This window comes from Camellia sinensis, chromosome 5 (assembly GCF_055761805.1).
Source record: "Camellia sinensis isolate YWXY chromosome 5, ASM5576180v1, whole genome shotgun sequence".
NCBI classification, from domain to species: Eukaryota; Viridiplantae; Streptophyta; class Magnoliopsida; order Ericales; family Theaceae; genus Camellia; species Camellia sinensis.
Window position 1 is genome coordinate 198,335,021 of NC_138965.1, and position 18,650 is coordinate 198,353,670.

Here is an 18,650-nt window from a genome sequence, read left to right on the forward strand (position 1 = left end):
TTATAGAAAATTCATAAAGAATCTCTCAGTAAAATAATATAGTGTAATATTTTTACAATTAACAATCATCTTGGTATATTATTTACTTTGAACTGGTTGGAACCCCTTTTTTGTGTCTGACTTTTACATAGTGAAACTTGATTGAGCTTCATGGGTAGTCTCTGCCACGGTTCTCAAGGCAGACCCCAATGGTTGTTACCGCTAGAAGACCTCCTCTTGAATTCCATTACTAGCTTTGAGAAAGCAGAAGAATTGTTTTTGAGCAACTCAGTTGGCGAATCATACTCAACAACCTTGCCTACATTAATCAAGATCCTAATGTAAGCAATTTGATATTTTCTGTGTTAGTACTACCAAGTTTAAAGCCTGTTTGGGAAGAACTTAAATAAGTAGCTTTTTTTGCTAAGAAAGCCAAAAGCAAATAAGCTTGTTTGGGATGGCTTCTCCATTAATAATAACAATAAAAAGTATTTTTTAAATGCATAGTTGTAAAAAGACAATTTTTACTCTCAATACTTTTAGAACTTTCACCATATCCCTACAAGGACTCCACAGCATTGTAAGGGTAATATAATAATTTCTCACTAAAAAACAAGTTTGAAAAGATTTTAAAAAGTAACTTTTAAGCAAACACATTAACTTTTTTTAGGCTTTGCTTTGGAAGAACTAAATAAGTAGGTTTTTCTATTACCAAAAAAAAAAAAAAAAGAAGAAGCTTGGGATGGGTTTTCATAAAAAAGCAATTTGTTTTTAGCAATTTTGTGAAAAGATGATTTTACCTTCAATACTTTCAGAAATTCCACCGTGTCTCTAAAAAGGGCTCCACAACACAATAGGGAAAAGTATTCAAAAGCCCAAAAAATGAAAAAAATGAAAAAAAAAATAATAGAAAAGTAATTGCCAAACCCCATCTAAGTATTTAATAGAGTATATAACCTTGGCAAAGCATGATAGTGAAAATGATTCTAGTAGCCGATCTTACCTGATTATGATACAAGTCTTAGTTTGGCTTTAGTATTACCAAATTTATCTTGAAATGTCAATCATGTTTCATTATAGTTGGTTTTTCTTTGCACAGTTGAAAATATGTTTTCATAAATTTATAAGTCTTACCTTCATCGAGAACCAGAACAAGGTCATTGTCGATGATGGTGGGTATCCTATGGGCCACTGTTATGACCGTGCACCGGCTTGTTTCTTCTCTGATTCTCCATTGAATTACATTGTCTGTTGCTGTGTCTACTAATGTCGTGGCCTCATCCAAGACCAATATTTTCCTCCTCTGTAGTAGCACTCGAGCAAAACACACAAGCAGCCTTTTTCCCATGCTCCAATTTTCTCCATCTTCCGCAACTGCACCACCAATTCAAAGATAATGAAAAATATGTAATATAATACAAATTACATTGAAAGGCTCAATATTTCTTAAATTAAAGATTAAAATGTCAATCACGTAACAATTACTCTCTGAAGAATGCAAAACTACAATAGAAAATTGTAGTATACATGATATATTTATCTTATAAATATTTCAAAACATATTTAGAGTACACAAATTGTGGTCTAAAGAATGCAAAAACTTTGTTATTATAAAGGGATTCATCACATAGGACGTGTTTAGAAAAGGTTCAAGAAGTGTCGGTAAAGTGTTCGATATTATGAATTTAATTTTTTAATTAAGACACATTTTTAGGAGTGTCCAAAAAGTGTTGGTGCTGGACACGAGTGTCAAATCCTCTGCTAAAGTGTTCATGCTTCTTAATGGACAACTTAGTAACAGGAAAAGAATGTGTGCCCGCACGCGTTTAGAGGGGTGGATTTTCGCACTTTCCATACCTGGCATATCAACAAGCCTTTGATCGTGTCTTACAATATAAATAAGTTTTAAAAATTAAACCTAAACCTTAAATTGTAAAATAAAAATAATAAATTTTAAGAATTAAACCTAAACCTTAAAATAAAAAATAATAAATTTTAAGACTTAAACTCTAAACCTTAAAATAAAAAAAAATAAATTTTAAGAATTAAATCTTGAGCCCTAAAATAAAATTAAAAAAATAAATTTTATCCCTAAATCCTAAAATTAAAAAAAAAAGAGTAAATTTTAAGAATTAAACGCTAAACCTTAAACTCTAAACTCTAAAATAAAAATAATAAAAAAAAAGATAAAATTATGCCATTTTAGGCACAGCAGTGACCCCGCTTCCACTCTAATGACACATACAAGCATTCACCACCAGTGATCTACCAATTTTCACACAAATTTCTCACACTTGCAATGCAACCTCTTATCTTCGTACAATTTTCAACTTTTCTTCACATCCAATATTATTTCATAAAATAACAAAAACACCAAAACACAAAATGAGTGGCGAAGTTTCAGGCATCTCCATGCATCTTCATAAAAAGTTCTCCTAAATATCCAATTTTACACCCATCAATTTATGTCAAAAAGAGTGCAGAGGACAGCCCAGTGTATAAGGCTCTCATAATAACTACAAAAACTGAAAAAAAAAAAGTATAAACAACCTTGCAAAAAACACACATAAAGCTGGCATGCACCCGACACTTACAAAACCCCATTTTAACAGAATCATCATGCATTGAGTCTTTTTTTAATAGTTATAAACTCCAATTTGGCATCCATTAATTTGTGGAAAAACAGAAAAGAAAAAAAGAAAGAAAAAAAAAGTCCCACAATTACTTTAAACTGCTTATTTTTCTAAGGAAAAAAAAAATCCCTCTCCACAATGCACTAGTGCACTGTATTATTAAGAAAACGCTATATAGCCTCTTGCAAAAGCTAGCCAGAGACCAATCATTCCAGCGCCAAACAGGCCAATGCCCACACCAAAACTCGCAACCTTCAATCACAAACCATGCAGCAATCGTGAAACAAACATTAAGAAAATACAGACTACGCAAGTGCTCGAGGAAGAAATCGCAGTGATAATTCAAATATCTTCTGGCACAGTAAGAGCTGATGCAGTCTATGTCGAAGTTTAGTTTCAACCCAAAACTTCACACAGGCCCTAATCTACACAATGTAGCTCAACGGACCACATGCCTCTCCCAAAAAGTTACAATCGTGACGAGAAAGAAGTTCTGACATTCCAATAGCCGGAAAAGAAAGTTTGAACGCCGTGAAACGACAAGAATAATGAAAAGATGGTACGCTATCTTGAAATATTTTCTTCCTTTTACCTTTTTCCCTTAAATTAGGGGAAAAGAAAAAAAAAAACTGCACTACTACCAATAATGAATTTCAAATTACAAAAAAAATAAAATAAAATAAAATAAAAAAATTAAAAATTAAAATTAAAAAACAAATATATTGAGAACCTATTGAAACTATACACAAGAATGAAGACAGAGCAACACAAGGAATGTTTTTGATTCTGTGAATGATTACCTACACTCCCACACAAAAGGGGAACTATAACTAAAATGGAAGAATCATTCTGAATAACGGGATTGATAAACACCCATTGCTGCTTCCGCAATGCTTTGCTAATCTGCTAACCTGTTAAAGTTCATCTATCCCACATGGCCTGAAAAATGGCCGGTCTGTCCTTCAACCAATGTCCCAAATCCCTCTCTAGTGGAGAATTATGCAAAACAGCACCTAGCATTGGACTGCCAAATATTTTAGGCGAATTCTTGAAGGACCATATCCGGTCCTTGGGCCATGGTCTCTGGGGCTGCTTTTCCTGGTGAAACAACAGAAATGGACCAGTTAAGAAACTAGTTTGTCTCAAGGACACGAGCTGCTGGATAATCAAAACATACATGAAGTAAGGCAATAACAACTACAAAATGACCCCACTGGTGCAATTTGATCCTCCAATCTTAAGGGTGCCTCAAACTACTTGATCCATCTTTTGGCCCATTGTACAAAATGAACCCTAAACCAACTCCATCCATCCAGATGCCATCACGACCATCCTGGGTTGGCTTTGCCATGGTTGCATAATGCCACAACCAACTTAAAGCTCTCCTTGTTTTAAATTAATAAAAATATTCAACAACCATCCACCATAACTAGCAGAATTTTTTTTTTTTCTCACATTCATTTATGCCTTTGGCACATTTAAATTCATTAGTAATTTGCAATACAATCAGGTCGTCAATTTAGTATTCCTGTAGAGTTCTCGAGGTTAACGCTAATACGTTTTATTACAATTTATGGAACAAATTTGACTGCCCGGGGTATAATTAGACCGGTTAATGCCAGTTACAGTATTTATATTACAAGGAAGCTAATCATAAGCAACACTAAAGTGGAATTTTAAAAGAAAAATTACCAACATGATAAAGCTCGGTGTTAGGGATCTACTACTAAAGAAGATGTTAGGGATCTACTACTACAAAATATCACAAATTGATTAAGTCAACTTGTATTCCAGAAACATAAACAAATAATGACAAAGCAAACAAAAATAAAGCTTATCATCCTTGCCAACATGAATTTTACAGTCCTTGGGCCATAAACACGATGTCGAGATGGCTTCTGGACCTTGGCAGAGAAGGAACCAATGTCAGGTAACGACAGACAACCCCTAATCGCTCTGGCTAGGCTAGAATCTGGCTCAGCAGCACTAGTCTGGTTATGCCAATAAATCAGCTGCCCTAAACAATAATTTTCACCGTAATTCTTGCGATACTCCTGGAAACCTGACCCCAATTTATCAGTGTACTTGGGGCCCAGGTCTAGAGGACTAATGGAAACAGGTGGGGAAGTTACAGCCGTGTATTCCTGCAGGCAAAAGTAAAATCTGATTTAAGCCAAGAAGGGCCAAACAATTACAACTTTAAGTTACTCGAATTTCCAAACCAAAAAAGAAGAAGAAGAAAAAAAGTATTATGATAAGGCCCACCTTTACTCTAAAGAAGCACTTTGTATGAGCATATATGTGAATCAGATCAGCAGCAGCATCATGCCTACACTTATATGTACATGGAAGATTTCGTACTTCATCCCTCAGCCTGAAACAAGAATGAACAAGGTCCATGAGATTTGCTTGTTCCACCAAGTAAATATACTCACATGAATTAAGAGTGCACGAAACTCACCATATTAAAGATCTCCGAAGCTCCTTCTGGATGTCATCAGAACCAGATGGATCATGAGCACGAATCTTGGACTTAAGGTCATTTAGCATGCTATCATCCATATGAGGTGCCATGCACTGAATAAGTTCGTCTACAAGTGATCCCTCCGCTTTCCAGAGAAAGGACACTGCTGCTTCAGGACTCAACCTCTCCAGAGGTGGCGGAGCCTTCTTTGGGTCACCAAAAACACATCTCATGACATACCTCACCTGTAAAAGGCATTCAAAATGTAAAAAATATAAAATCACGACTGCATTTCATCTCTTATACTGAAAACCTCTAATCCAAGCACCGAGACGTCGATCAGCCTACTATGTGGGTGTTTGGGAAGTGGGTTTTTTTGTAAGTTTTTTTAGTTGTAGGATATTATTGGAGAAAAAAAACTGTGTGATTGGGAAGATTGTTTGGGTTTTTTTGGGGGTTGGATGTGATGTCCGTGAGAGAAAAAGTGAAATGATTATGGGGTTTGATGTGATATTTTGTTTGGATTTGTTTTTTTTGGTTTTGTAACCAATTTGTCTTTTAGTGAAAAAAAACAAAAATCCTCCTTCGCAAACAGCGCTCACATCTCATGGAGACATGAATGAAAATTTGTCTCAAGATCACTCGGTCCCAACTAATAATAAACAGAAGTAAAATGCATAATTAATTTTCAACTAATTCACCGTCTGGACTGGAAGGACCCAACTCCTTGTGTTGAAATTATGGTTCATTTACACAGGCACCATCTTTGATAGTTCATATATCATTCATTCAGATATGATGTTTTTAAGTAGTCACATTCAGTGTCTGAAACTCAATAACAAACATGCTCCCATTCTTATGAAACATAAATGTATTTAAAAACAACATACCTTGTCAAGAGTAAGAGCCAAATTCTGAAGCCTTTGGTTGTAGACTCCCTCTGCCTGTCTCATACAAAAACAAAAGGGATAAATATCAACAATAGTTAACAGCAAGAATACCTCTCAATATATTACTCTAATCCTAAGTTCACATGGAAAACAAAGACGAAGGGAGAACTTAGTGTGTATGTGTGTTGTTGGAAGGGAGGGGGTGCTGTCAGTAATATTCACCTGGACCTCAGCATCACTTTTTTCAACCTCAATGGAGATATCTGCAAAGTATTTCCTCTTTTCTTCCAAATTATGCCTCAAAATCTCCTCAGGAAGCTTAGTTCGTTCAAAATTGATAAATCTCACCTTCACATAAGATGAATGTTTCAGATGAACAGAATCTTTTAAAAGCCTAAACCCATAAATGCAAGCTAGATATAGCATAGATATATACCAGACGAGCTGAGTAAGCAATCAGCCAACCCGGCAATCCCCCAAGTAAACAACTTCCCAAACCAGCCCTACCCGAGTCAATATAATCTTCTTCAGATACAAAATTTAATTCACAAGCCCCTAGCAACAAGTGATGTCGATCCAGTATTCCATGCCAATCCTTCAGAACCTAGTGAATATTAGAATAAAGTTAAATGAAAATATAACTGACTTAATTTCGATAAGAAAGGAATAACCACATTTACCACCACATGAAAATACTAAAAGTAAATAAACATGGATGGTTTGCTGTAGAAACTGCTCCCACTCTGAGCTTACTTTAAGGAAAGATAGGATTGTGCAACACCACAGGTTCTGAAGCTTGCCGTGTTATTTCGGAAAGGGGAAAGGAATTCATTATAGATTAAGAGTTGAGTAAGGGGGGCAGAGCTTGAAGCTCATCAGCCGCAGGAACAAGGAGCGAATCCTCCAAAAATGGAATGATCTTACAACAGCCAGAATGCTAATGAAGCAAGCCCCTTGTACAAGGCCGGTTGAACCCCAAACTCCACGGGACCAACTAAAACTTTCTTTTCCTTTCCTTTTGCTTTTGTTTTGTCCAGTTGACAAAACTTGATGTGATATTCAGATTTGGAAATTACAGTTAAGAAAAACATATTCAAGCCTGTACCTTCTGAAAGGCTCCTTCACCCGTCAGATTCAAGTAGCTCCCACGGAAAACTTGGCTCCCACATAAACAAACTGATGCTTCATATTCTTCTTTACTCTGCAGCATAATAAGCAGACATACATTGCCAGCAATATTATAACAGTTTCTATTAACAATCACATAAATTATCACCCAGAATAGAAATAGAAATAAAAGCTTAACAAGCTCAAAACACACACCTCCGTAACAGAATTATAATCAAATGTGATCTCTACACCATATTCAATTGGGCGTACTGCATAGATTCCAATCTGGTACTGACCATCAACAGCAGTAACTCTGCTTTCACAGAAAGGAGGAATGAGTATGCAACATTCAGACAACCACAACTAGTCAATCATGAAGGGAAAATTTTATCAACTGATATAGAGCAAACTTGTTAAAAAAATAAAAAAATAAAAAAAAGAAGAAGAAGAAGAAGCAAACAAACAAACAAACAAACATAAATCCATCAAACAGACTAGGGGTGACGGTGGGGATGGAGATGAGGATGGGAAAAGTGGGAGGAAGAAGTCAAGGAGAGCCCCAACAATGAGATTCGAATAATTGCAGGATTTTTTTTTTTTTTTTGCAAGTTCTCGAAACAATTATGCAATACAACTAAATGGTTTTCGGGGTCACTTTTTGTTACTTCTAATTACTTCTTTGATAAGATGTTTGTCACTCAAACCAAGATAGAGCAATTAACCAAAAAGGGCAACAAGCTTCTGTCTACAATAGCACAAAATATGAAAGCAAAATTTGACAAGTATTGGAGGAATGGGGAGAAAATCAATCTACTTGTTTATGTTGTTATGGTTCTTGATCCCCTAAAGAAATTTAAATGTTTGAAATTTTGTTTCTTACAATTAGTTGAAAAAGTGGTGAGTGAGATGACAGGCGGATGATTCAATAAGTGTCCAAATGTCTAATTTGAGTGAAGCTTCTGGGACGAAGGTGGATGATGATTGTGATAATCTACGTCTTCTAATTGCTTCTCAATTTAGATATTTTTTGGAGGAGAAATATACTAGCATGTGTAAGTCTGAAGAAGATAAATACTTGGCCAACTTGTGTGAAGCTTCTAATGAAGAGAATTTTGATATATTGGGATCATGGAAGGTCAATTCTTCGAAGTAAAGAGTGTGGTCCCAAGTAGCACATGATGACTTGACAATACCCATCTATACAGTTGTTTCTCAGCCTTTTGTTTGGGAAGAAAAATACTTGATCCATTCCGTAATTCATATCTCCCATGATGCTAGAGATTCTGATTTGTGCACAGAATTGACTTCATTGCTTCTAAGTTGGCCTTTAGTACAGGACGCATAGTTGATCCATTTGATTTATGTACACAATTGGCTTCAAACAACATATCCCATTTCTCTTCGAAAGGCAATGGATGATGTTGAGTAATTTATATAATACAAATTTTGGATTATTTCTATAAGTATGTTATGTACTATTCAATGAAAACTCTCTACTAAATATGTATATAAATATATAAAATTATATATATCATATAATCATATTAAATGAAATGAATCTTACTATTCCCGATTAACTATTTTAGCAATAAGATTCACAATTCCATTCGTGATTTGACAATAATAGCTATAATTCATAGCTTCAAACAATCACAAAAATCAACAAAATTCCAAGATGCAAAAATGAAAAATTCAAGAGATTCAATTTGCTAACCAATTTTTAGTTTTTATCTCTCCTAGGGGTTACCTGTATAAATTTTCCGAATACCAACAAAAGCATACACCCACTAAGAATCACGGACACGGAAATTTTCAAAAAATGCAGAACACGGGCATGTGCGCACAAAATATAAAATTTTATATATTTGTTATATGTCATATATATATGAAAATATCATTCCAAGAAAATAAACAAATATAATATAACACTAATTTCTATAAATTGACATTGTTTTTCTTTTTATCATCATATTCTAAGTTATTTTGTTTAAACTTATAATTAGTTTCATGTGTCTAATCAATGAACACGTGTGTTTAAATAATGGAAACGTGTGTCCTCCAAGTGTCCCAAGAGTGTATGGGACTAAATTTTTTTAAAAAAAAACTAAGACACATTTGGATGAGTGTCAGACACGCCAAGAAGTGTCCCACACGAACACGCCACATTTTTAGAAGTGTCCGTGCTTCTTAGCCACCCACAACACGAACTCAAAGATGATGTTTTAATGCTATTCAACACACAAATGGTCCAATGGGAGCAAGAATTTCCAAGAACATTTTGTTTCCAAGCAAAAGAGTCGTTTTCAAGTAGTGTACAACCGATTACATATTAGGGGAGGCAAACAGGCAGGTTTAGGCCGGTCAAAATAGGTTATGCATTTAAAACAACTCAGCCCAAATCCGCCCATATAATAAACGGGCTTAAACGGGTTGCTTTGGACTGAACAAATGAACATGAACAACACATTTACTTCATTAATTTTTATTTCAAAAATTACAACAAATTTATTCAGTGAATTTTAAATAATAAAAAAAATTGAAAAAAAAAACAACTAATTTTGATTTTTTTAAAAAGATTTTCATATAAATAATAATAATAATATAAAAATAATTAATCTTTGCAAACTTCTTGCTATTTTTACTTTTTGAGAATATTACAGCAAAAAGGAACAATGAAAAAATGGAAACACAGGCTCTAGATTAAATCAACAAGAACATAGAGGATGTTATTCTCCGAGCTAATAGATTGGGTGTTCTACATTGCTTAAGGTTGCTCTCCCTCTACTTCTTTCTCGATCCTCTGCTTCATTATAGGATTTACTGGGTTTGTCTTCAGGTTCTCAAGCTATTCTCAGACTATGTGGTGCTGCTGCTGCTGGTGGAGGTGGAGTAGCAGTGGCAGCAGCAATGGTGGTGTTGATGGTGGTGCTGGTGCTGGTGCTGGTGGAGTGACAGCGACAGTGGTGGTGGAGTTGTAATGGAGATGATAGTGTTGGTGTGGTGGAGGAAGTGGTATCCGTTTAAATGGTTTAAACGGATACCACGTCCAACCCATTTAAGCCCAATTTTAATTGGGTTTGTAAAATGCAACCCATTTATGAATTTGGACAGGTTTAGACCGGCTTTTAATGGGTGTAATTGGAGACAAAACTTCAAGTTCATTTTAAGCAACAATATATACGTGCTCACTATTGATACGTTGAATAGTTACTTCTAAAATTTTGTATTTTTCCTCTTTGGAGATACACTTTCTAATAATGTGTGCAACAAAAAACACCATCAAAAATTCGTGGATAAGCAATCATACAGCCATGCATTTCACAGAGAGGGGACATGAATACAAGTATATATCACTTACTTTGCTTCACAATTAGGGCGACATGAATGACAAATTCGACTTGCGTAGTTTGCTTTGTGCATCGCATCAACAACAACTAAATCATACCCATCAGCATCACCCTGGCAAATAAGAGCACACGATCAAATGAACAAGTTCAAACAATCAAGAAGAAACACAAGGTCGTAACAACTCAAGCACAAAATTTGTTCAAGTAAAGCATAAAGTGCACCTTTGGCCGCTCAAGATAAATGTTGTAGAACTCTGGCGCTGGATCTTTAGAACTTTTTTGCAAAGAACGAATCCCATCTTGCTTCTCAAACCATTTCCAACCAGGATAAACCTATAACCATAAAAAGGAAAATAAATATAAAAAAAAAAAAAGAAGAGAAAAACACCTTAACAAAAGTTTCAGCATCATAAAACTTTTTAAGGAACTCTAGTACAAAGCAACCAGCTCCAGTTAGAAGATATGTGAATGCATTTCAATTCATATTTGTTCTACAAAAATAATAATAAAAGAATGAAAATGGCTCCATCAAAGTTATACAAATCTCTTCTCTAGGGTAATAGGATAAAGCATAAGAAAATACATGGAAAATATTCTGAAAAAACTAGTTTTGAAACTAAGAAAATGTATCATATTCCCAAAACTACATGTGGACTGCACTCCCAGTGCCATTTATCTTTGTTTTGGGCCTTGGTGTCATCTCCTTTCAAAAGGATACCTTTGTGTTTTATTTCTAGAGATTGGAGAGCCATTTGTTATTTGTTATTTGTAATTTGCTCTCCACATTTCTTTTTGGTGGATTCATTGTCCTCCCTTTTTCTTGTGTTTCTTGTCTTACTCTGTTCAATAATATTTCTCCATAGCATATCCAAAAAAAAAAAAAACTGCACTCTGACTGCTCACCATGTCAAAGAATGAGGTACCATGGTGAATGCCACCTTGAACTAACTTGATTTGAGTCGCAGGATATCATCTGTCGGTTCACAAGACAAACCTAGCATGCTAAATTGTTCAAGCGAAAGTTAAGCGTCGTGTGCTTCTTAATTCTTAATCTTCAGGAAAAACAACTTATTTTATTCTTACCTCCCAAAGTCTTCATATTTTCCTGACTGAGCAATCCTACCATCTTTCATTACCTATCCGCAAAGAAAAGAGATTAGAAAAAGAAAAAACAAAAGAGAAGCAGGCCACAATTGTTGCGAAAACTTAGTAACTTACCAGGACAAGATCTGCAGCGTCTAAGAATTCCAACTGATGTGTTATAAAAAGAACTGTCTTCTCAGACAAGAGATGCAGTAGACAAGTCTGCAAATTAAGTTTCAAGTTCTTAATAAATTGATCTAAATGTATAAGCAAAAAATATAAAATCACACATAATTTAAAAACAATTATTATGAAGAGGTGTTGCTTGCCTTTGAATAAGTGTGCCCCGGTATGTGCATCAACAGTACAAGATCATCAAGGAAATAAACATCTGAATCACCATAGATTGCCCTTGCTAATTGTATCCTCACAAACACCCCCGCCCCCCCCCAACCCAACCCCCCCCCCCCGCCCCACCCCCCCAACCCAACCACCCCCCCGCCCCACCCCCCGCCCCACCCCTCCCCTCACGTCACTCCCGTCACACCCGTCACACACGTCACACACGTCACTCCCGTCACACCCGTCACACACGTCACTCCCGTCACACCCGTCACACACGTCACTCCCGTCACACACGTCACACACGTCACTCCCGTCACACCTGTCACTCACGTCACTCCCGTCACACCCCTCACGTCACACCCGTCACTCCCCTCCCCGCCCCTCACTCCCCTCTCGTCACTCACGTCACTCCCCCCACTCCCCTCACGTCACTCCCGTCACTCCCCTCCCCTCACGTCACTCACATCACTCACGTCACTCCCGTCACTACCCTCCCGTCACTCCCCTCACGTCACTCCCATCACTCCGCTCACTCACGTCACTCCCCTCACTCCCCTCACTCACGTCACTCCCCTCACGTCACACTCGTCACTCCCCTCCCCTTCCCTCACTCCCCTCCCCTCACGTCACTCTCGTCACTCCCCTCCCCTCCCCTCCCCTCACGTCACTCACGTCACTCCCCTCACTCCCCTCCCCTCCCCTCCCCTCACGTCACTCACGTCACTCCCCTCACTCCCCTCCCCTCCCGTCACTCCCCTCACTCACGTCACTCCCGTCACTCCCCTCACTCACGTCACTCCCGTCACTCCCCTCCCTCACGTCACTCCCCTTACTCACTCCCCTCTCCTCCCGTCACTCCCCTCACTCACGTCACTCCCATCACTCCCCTCCCTCACGTCACTCCCCTCCCCTCCTCCCCTCCCCTCCCGTCCCCTCCCGTCACTCCCCTCACATCATCACTCCCATCACTCCCCTCCCTCACGTCACTCACTCCCCTCACATCATCACTCCCATCACTCCCCTCCCTCACGTCACTCCCGTCACTCACTCCCCTCCCCTCCCCTCCCGTCACTCCCCTCACATCACTCCCATCACTCCCCTCACTCACGTCACTCCCCTCCCGTCACTCACGTCACTCACGTCACTCCCCACCCCTCCCGTCACTCACGTCACTCCCCTCCCCTCACTCCACTCCCCTCGCTAAGTGGTAGTGGTGGTGGTGGTGGTGGTGGTGGTGGTGGTGGTGGAATAGGGGGAGGTGTTGGTGGTGGTGGTGGTATAGGTGGTGGCAGGGGTATTGGTGGTGGAATAGTGGGAGGTGTTGATGGTGTTGGAGGAGGTGTTGGTGGTGGTGGTGGTGGTGGTGTTGGAGGAGGCGTTGGTAGTGGTATAGGTGGTGGTGGTGGTGTTGGAGGAGGTATTGGTGGTGGCGGTGGTGGTATTGGTGGGGGCATAGGTGGTAGTGGTGGTGTTGGAGGAGGCCGTTGGTGGTGGTATAGGTACTGGCGGGGGTATCAGTGGTGGTGTAGGTAGTGGTGGTGCTATTGGAGGAGGAGGTGGTGGTGGTGGTGGTGGTGGTGTTGGAGGAGGTATTGGCGGTGGCGTTATGAAAGCTCCCTCCCCCTCCCTCTGTTATGAAAGCTCCCTCCCTCTCCCCTCTGTTATCAAAGCTCCCTCCCCCTCCCTCTGTTATCGAAGCTCCCTCCCCCTCCCCTTTCAATTGCTGCCTTCCCTCCCCTCCCCTCCCCTATATATGCGGGAAGCTGAGATGGAGATGAAACTCAGAAAAAAAAAATAAAAAATAAAATAAAATTCAAAATTCCCTCCGTATGGCTCAACCATACCAGACAGCGGGAAGCTCAGATGGAAGGAAGCCTCATACGTCGGGGACTTCACCGTGATTGGCGGCAGCAACGTCGCGACTGGATTCTTTTCCTTAGTCAGTTCACCCCCTTCCCGCTGTTCCTGCTGTGCCGTAAAACGGCACAGTTTCACCATTTTTTTTTTTTTTTTCTCTCATGTTGTCACTGTGTTTTTTTAAACTCTAAAATATTAAAAAATAAATAAATAATTTAAGAATTAAACCTAAACTCTAAACCAAAAAGTCTAAAATAAAAATAAAATAAAAATTTTAAAAATTAAACCCTAAATCCTAAACCCTAAAATAAAAAAATAAAAAAATTTATATCAAACCATATATATATTCATATACTTTATATTTCTAAACCATATATATATATATATATATATATTTTTGACATGTCATATATCAAACATGAGCTCAAAATGAAACAACACGAATTTGTTCAGTGCAACTTATTATAAATTAAAAATTAATAATCAAAAATAAAAATTAAAGTATTCATTTCTTAGTTTAAATTATTTTTACATAATAAATTATAAGCAAAAGTTTAATCAAATAATTTGTCAAAAAATTTTAGAATAAAAAAAAGTATAATCAATTAAGATAAACCGCATTAAACCGTCCCGATTACATGTAATAATAAACAAATGGAGTTCTAAAACCGATCATTGAATGAGAAGTTTATAAATACATTTTTTCACAAAATCACATGGAAGGAGATTGGGCTAAATATATGGCCCAATTATAGATCAACCTGTTGAACCTGAGCTTCCGACCCATACTATAAGCTTGTTTTGGTAGCAAAAATATCAATAATCACCAGCAAATCATTCTATACATGTAGGAGTTAAATTTAGGCAGATCTAATCCGAGCAACTCAAACACAGATGGAATGTTTTTAAAATTTCAATAACATATTTTCAAATTTTGTGTATAATTGGAGAAAGATTTTAAAGTCCGTATTAAATTTGAGATGAACTTTGGCAAATGCACACAATTTCATACAATTTGAAGCTCAAAATAATTGGCCATCCTAAGTCTGAGTACAAAAAATAAATAAATTAATAAAAAGAAAAAAAAAAGGTGCAAAAATTTGTATTTTTCACAATTTTACATAAATAATAAATCTAAGAGCATCTCTAATGGTAAATGTTATTATAGCATCTCCAAAGACATACTATAATAGCAAATTGTCAAATTATAGCAATAGTGCTCCAATGATACAAAGCCATTTTGACAAATCCCAACTGAAGCCGAGGTTGGACAACTGTCTTGGCTGGTCGATCAACCGAAAGACCAGGTGGTCGACCGGTGGATGAAATTTTGCTGAGTTATGCAAAAACAGAGAGCTTGTCAACCGCGGTTGGTTTGCTGGGAAGGATGAAAAAAGAAGGGAAGAAAGAAAAAAAAAAAGGAAGGAAACAGTTCGTTTTGGATGAATTGACACATTTGGCATTTGCCAAATTTAACAGCTCCAATGGCAAATTATTGAAGAATCACTATTGCACCAAAATTGTTATATTAAGCAGCTCTAATAACAAACTATTGAAGGCTCTATTTAAAGCAATAAAATTTAGGAACATTAATTTGGCTTTAAAAAATGACTTTTCCCAAATCAATTGTATTACAAAATCAATGAGATTAGCATATTGATCCAAAGTAAAAATAACAAAAGAATAAAAAAATGTTTTTGATCCATTGATTTTTTTTACATGAAATTTGAAATTAGCCTTACAATTTCGGTTTTATTAATAATTTTGGGTTGTCAATTTTTACTGTCTCATTTTTGATATATTAAGCGAATGCATAATTTTAAAAGTGAAAAAATTGTTATAGAAAATTCATAAAGAATCTCTCACTAAAATAATATAAGGGTAATATTTTTACAATTAACAATCATCTTGGTATATTATTTACTTTGAACTGGTTGAAACCCCTTTTTTGTGTCTGACTTTTACATAGTGAAACTTGATTGAGCTTCATGGGTAGTCTCTGCCACGGTTCTCAAGGCAGACCCCAATGGTTGTTACCGCTAGAAGACCTCCTCTTGAATTCCATTACTAGCTTTGAGAAAGCAGAAGAATTGTTTTTGAGCAACTCAGTTGGCGAATCATACTCAACAACCTTGCCTACATTAATCAAGATCCTAATGTAAGCAATTTGATATTTTCTGTGTTAGTACTACCAAGTTTAAAGCCTGTTTGGAAAGAACTTAAATAAGTAGCTTTTTTTGCTAAGAAAGCCAAAAGCAAATAAGCTTGTTTGGGATGGCTTCTCCATTAATAATAATAAAAAAAACTATTTTTTAAATGCATAGTTGTAAAAAGACAATTTTTACTCTCAATACTTTTAGAAATTTCACCATGTCCCTACAAGGACTCCATAGTATTGTAAGGGTAATATAATAATTTCTCACTAAAAAACAAGTTTGAAAAGATTTTAAAAAGTAACTTTTAAGCAAACACATCAACTTTTTTTAGGCTTTGCTTTGGAAGAACTAAATAAGTAGGTTTTTCTATTACCAAAAAAAAAAAAAAAAAGAAAAAGCTTGGGATGGGTTTTCATAAAAAAGCAATTTGTTTTTAGCAATTTTGTGAAAAGATGATTTTACCTTCAATACTTTCAGAAATCCCACCGTGTCTCTAAAAAGGGCTCCACAACACAATAGGGAAAAGTATTCAAAAGCCCAAAAAAAGAAAAAAATGAAAAAAAAAAAAATAATAGAAAAGTAATTGCCAAACCCCATCTAAGTATTTAATAGAGTATATAACCTTGGCAAAGCATGATAGTGAAAATGATTCCAGTAGCCGATCTTACCTGATTATGATACAAGTCTTAGTTTGGCTTTAGTATTACCAAATTTATCTTGAAATGTCAATCATGTTTCATTATAGTTGGTTTTTCTTTGCACAGTTGAAAATATGTTTTCATAAATTTATAAGTCTTACCTTCATCGAGAACCAAAACAAGGTCATTGTCGATGATGGTGGGTATCCAATGGGCCACTGTTATAACGTGCACCGGCTTGTTTCTTGTCTGATTCTCCATTAAATTACATTGTCTGTTGCTGTGTCTACTAATGTCGTGGCCTCATCCAAGACCAATATTTTCCTCCTCTGTAGTAGCACTCGAGCAAAACACACAAGCTGCCTTTGTCCCATGCTCCAATTTTCTCCATCTTCCGCAACTGCACCACCAATTCAAAGATAATGAAAAATATGTAATATAATACAAATTACATTGAAAGGCTCAATATTTCTTAAATTAAAGATTAAAATGTCAATCACGTAACAATTACTCTCTGAAGAATGCAAAACTACAATAGAAAATTGTAGTATATATGATATATTTATCTTATAAATATTTCAAAACATATTTAGAGTACACAAATTGTGGTCTAAAGAATGCAAAAACTTTGTTATTATAAAGGGATTCATCACATAGGACGTGTTTAGAAAAGGTTCAAGAAGTGTCGGTAAAGTGTTCGATATTATGAATTTAATTTTTTAATTAAGACACATTTTTAGGAGTGTCCAAAAAGTGTTGGTGCTGGACACGAGTGTCAAATCCTCTGCTAAAGTGTTCATGCTTCTTAATGGACAACTTAGTAACAGGAAAAGAATGTGTGCTCGCACGCGTTTAGAGGGGTGGATTTTCGCACTTTTCATACCTGGCATACCAAGAAGCCTTTGATCGTGTCTTACAATAGAAATAAATTTTAAAAATTAAACCCTAAACCTTAAATTGTAAAATAAAAATAATAAATTTTAAGAATTAAACCTAAACCCTAAAATAAAAAAATAAAAAAATTTTAAGACTTAAACCCTAAACCTTAAAATAAAAAAAATAAATTTTAAGAATTAAATCTTGAGCCCTAAAATAAAATTAAAAAAATAAATTTTATCCCTAAATCCTAAAATTAAAAAAAAAAGAGAGTAAATTTTAAGAATTAAACGCTAAACCTTAAACTCTAAACCCTAAAATAAAGATAAAAAAATAAATAAATAAATAAAAGAAGATAAAATTGTGCCATTTTAGGCACAGCAGTGACCCCGTTTCCACTCTAATGACACATACAAGCATTCACCACCTGTGATCTACCCATTTTCACACAAATTTCTCACACTTGCAATGCAACCTTTTATCTTCGTACAATTTTCAACTTTTCTTCACATCCAATATTATTTCATAAAATAACAAAAACACCAAAACACAAAATGAGTGACGAAGTTTCAGGCATCTCCATGCATCTTCATAAAAAGTTCTCCTAAATATCCAATTTTACACCCATCAATTTATGTCAAAAAGAGTCCAGAGGACAGCCCAATGTATAAGGCTCTCATAATAACTACAAAAACTGAAAAAAAAAAAAAAAAAAAAAAAGTATAAACAACCTTGCAAAAAACACACATAAAGCTGGCATGCACACGACACTTACAAAACCCCATTTTAACAGAATCATCATGCATTGAGTCTTTTTTTAACAGTTATAAACTCCAATTTGGCATCCATTAATTTGTGGAAAAACAGAAAAGAAAAAAAGAAAGAAAAAAAAAAGTCCCACAATTACTTTAAACTGCTTATTTTTCTAAGGGAAAAAAAAAAATCCCTCTCCACAATGCACTAGTGCACTGTATTATTAAGAAAACGCTATATAGCCTCTTGCAAAAGCTCGCCAGAGACCAATCATTACAGCGCCAAACAGGCCAATGCCCACACAAAAACTCGCAACCTTCAATCACAAACCATGCAGCAATCGTGAAACAAACATTAAGAAAATACAGACTACGCAAGTGCTCGAGGAAGAAATCACAGTGATAATTCAAATATCTTCTGGCACAGTAAGAGCTGATGCAGTCTATGTCGAAGTTTAGTTTCAACCCAAAACTTCACACAGGCCCTAATCTACACAATGTAGCTCATCGGACCACATGC

At 36.3% G+C, this 18,650-nt stretch overlaps 1 protein-coding gene and 2 long non-coding RNA genes across 3 annotated transcripts; all 3 read right to left on the reverse strand.

Moving 5' to 3' along the window:
- Nucleotides 1-1,301, reverse strand: LOC114309502 (uncharacterized). Its single transcript, XR_014329010.1, has 2 exons — nucleotides 1,114-1,301; nucleotides 1-298 (listed from the first exon to the last, which is right to left on the reverse strand). It is a non-coding gene; the product is annotated as an uncharacterized LOC114309502 (long non-coding RNA).
- Nucleotides 1,302-4,325: 3,024 nt separating this feature from the next.
- Nucleotides 4,326-11,175, reverse strand: LOC114293157 (histone-lysine N-methyltransferase ATXR3-like). The gene is made up of 11 exons (XM_082872478.1): nucleotides 11,071-11,175; nucleotides 10,646-10,756; nucleotides 10,435-10,535; nucleotides 7,290-7,389; nucleotides 7,072-7,167; nucleotides 6,403-6,570; nucleotides 6,189-6,314; nucleotides 5,967-6,020; nucleotides 5,074-5,321; nucleotides 4,878-4,986; nucleotides 4,326-4,756 (listed from the first exon to the last, which is right to left on the reverse strand). The coding sequence occupies exons 1-11, from the start codon at nucleotides 11,173-11,175 to the stop codon at nucleotides 4,391-4,393; spliced, it is 1,584 nt and encodes a 527-aa protein (XP_082728604.1). The 3' UTR covers nucleotides 4,326-4,390.
- A 156-nt stretch (nucleotides 11,176-11,331) lies between these two features.
- LOC145791121 (uncharacterized) lies at nucleotides 11,332-11,855 on the reverse strand. The gene is made up of 3 exons (XR_014330835.1): nucleotides 11,642-11,855; nucleotides 11,507-11,559; nucleotides 11,332-11,425 (listed from the first exon to the last, which is right to left on the reverse strand). It is a non-coding gene; the product is annotated as an uncharacterized LOC145791121 (long non-coding RNA).
- Nucleotides 11,856-18,650: the final 6,795 nt, after the last annotated feature.

Coding starts and splice junctions, on each gene's coding strand:
- LOC114293157 (XM_082872478.1), bottom strand. CDS start 11,175: ATGGCTCTCCAATCTCTAGAAATAAAACACAAAGGTATCCTTTTGAAA. Junction 10,757..11,070: donor ACTGGGAGTGCAGTCCACAT/GTAGTTTTGGGA, acceptor TTATGGTTATAG/GTTTATCCTGGTTGGAAATG. Junction 6,021..6,188: donor AAAGTGATGCTGAGGTCCAG/GTGAATATTACT, acceptor TGTATGAGACAG/GCAGAGGGAGTCTACAACCA.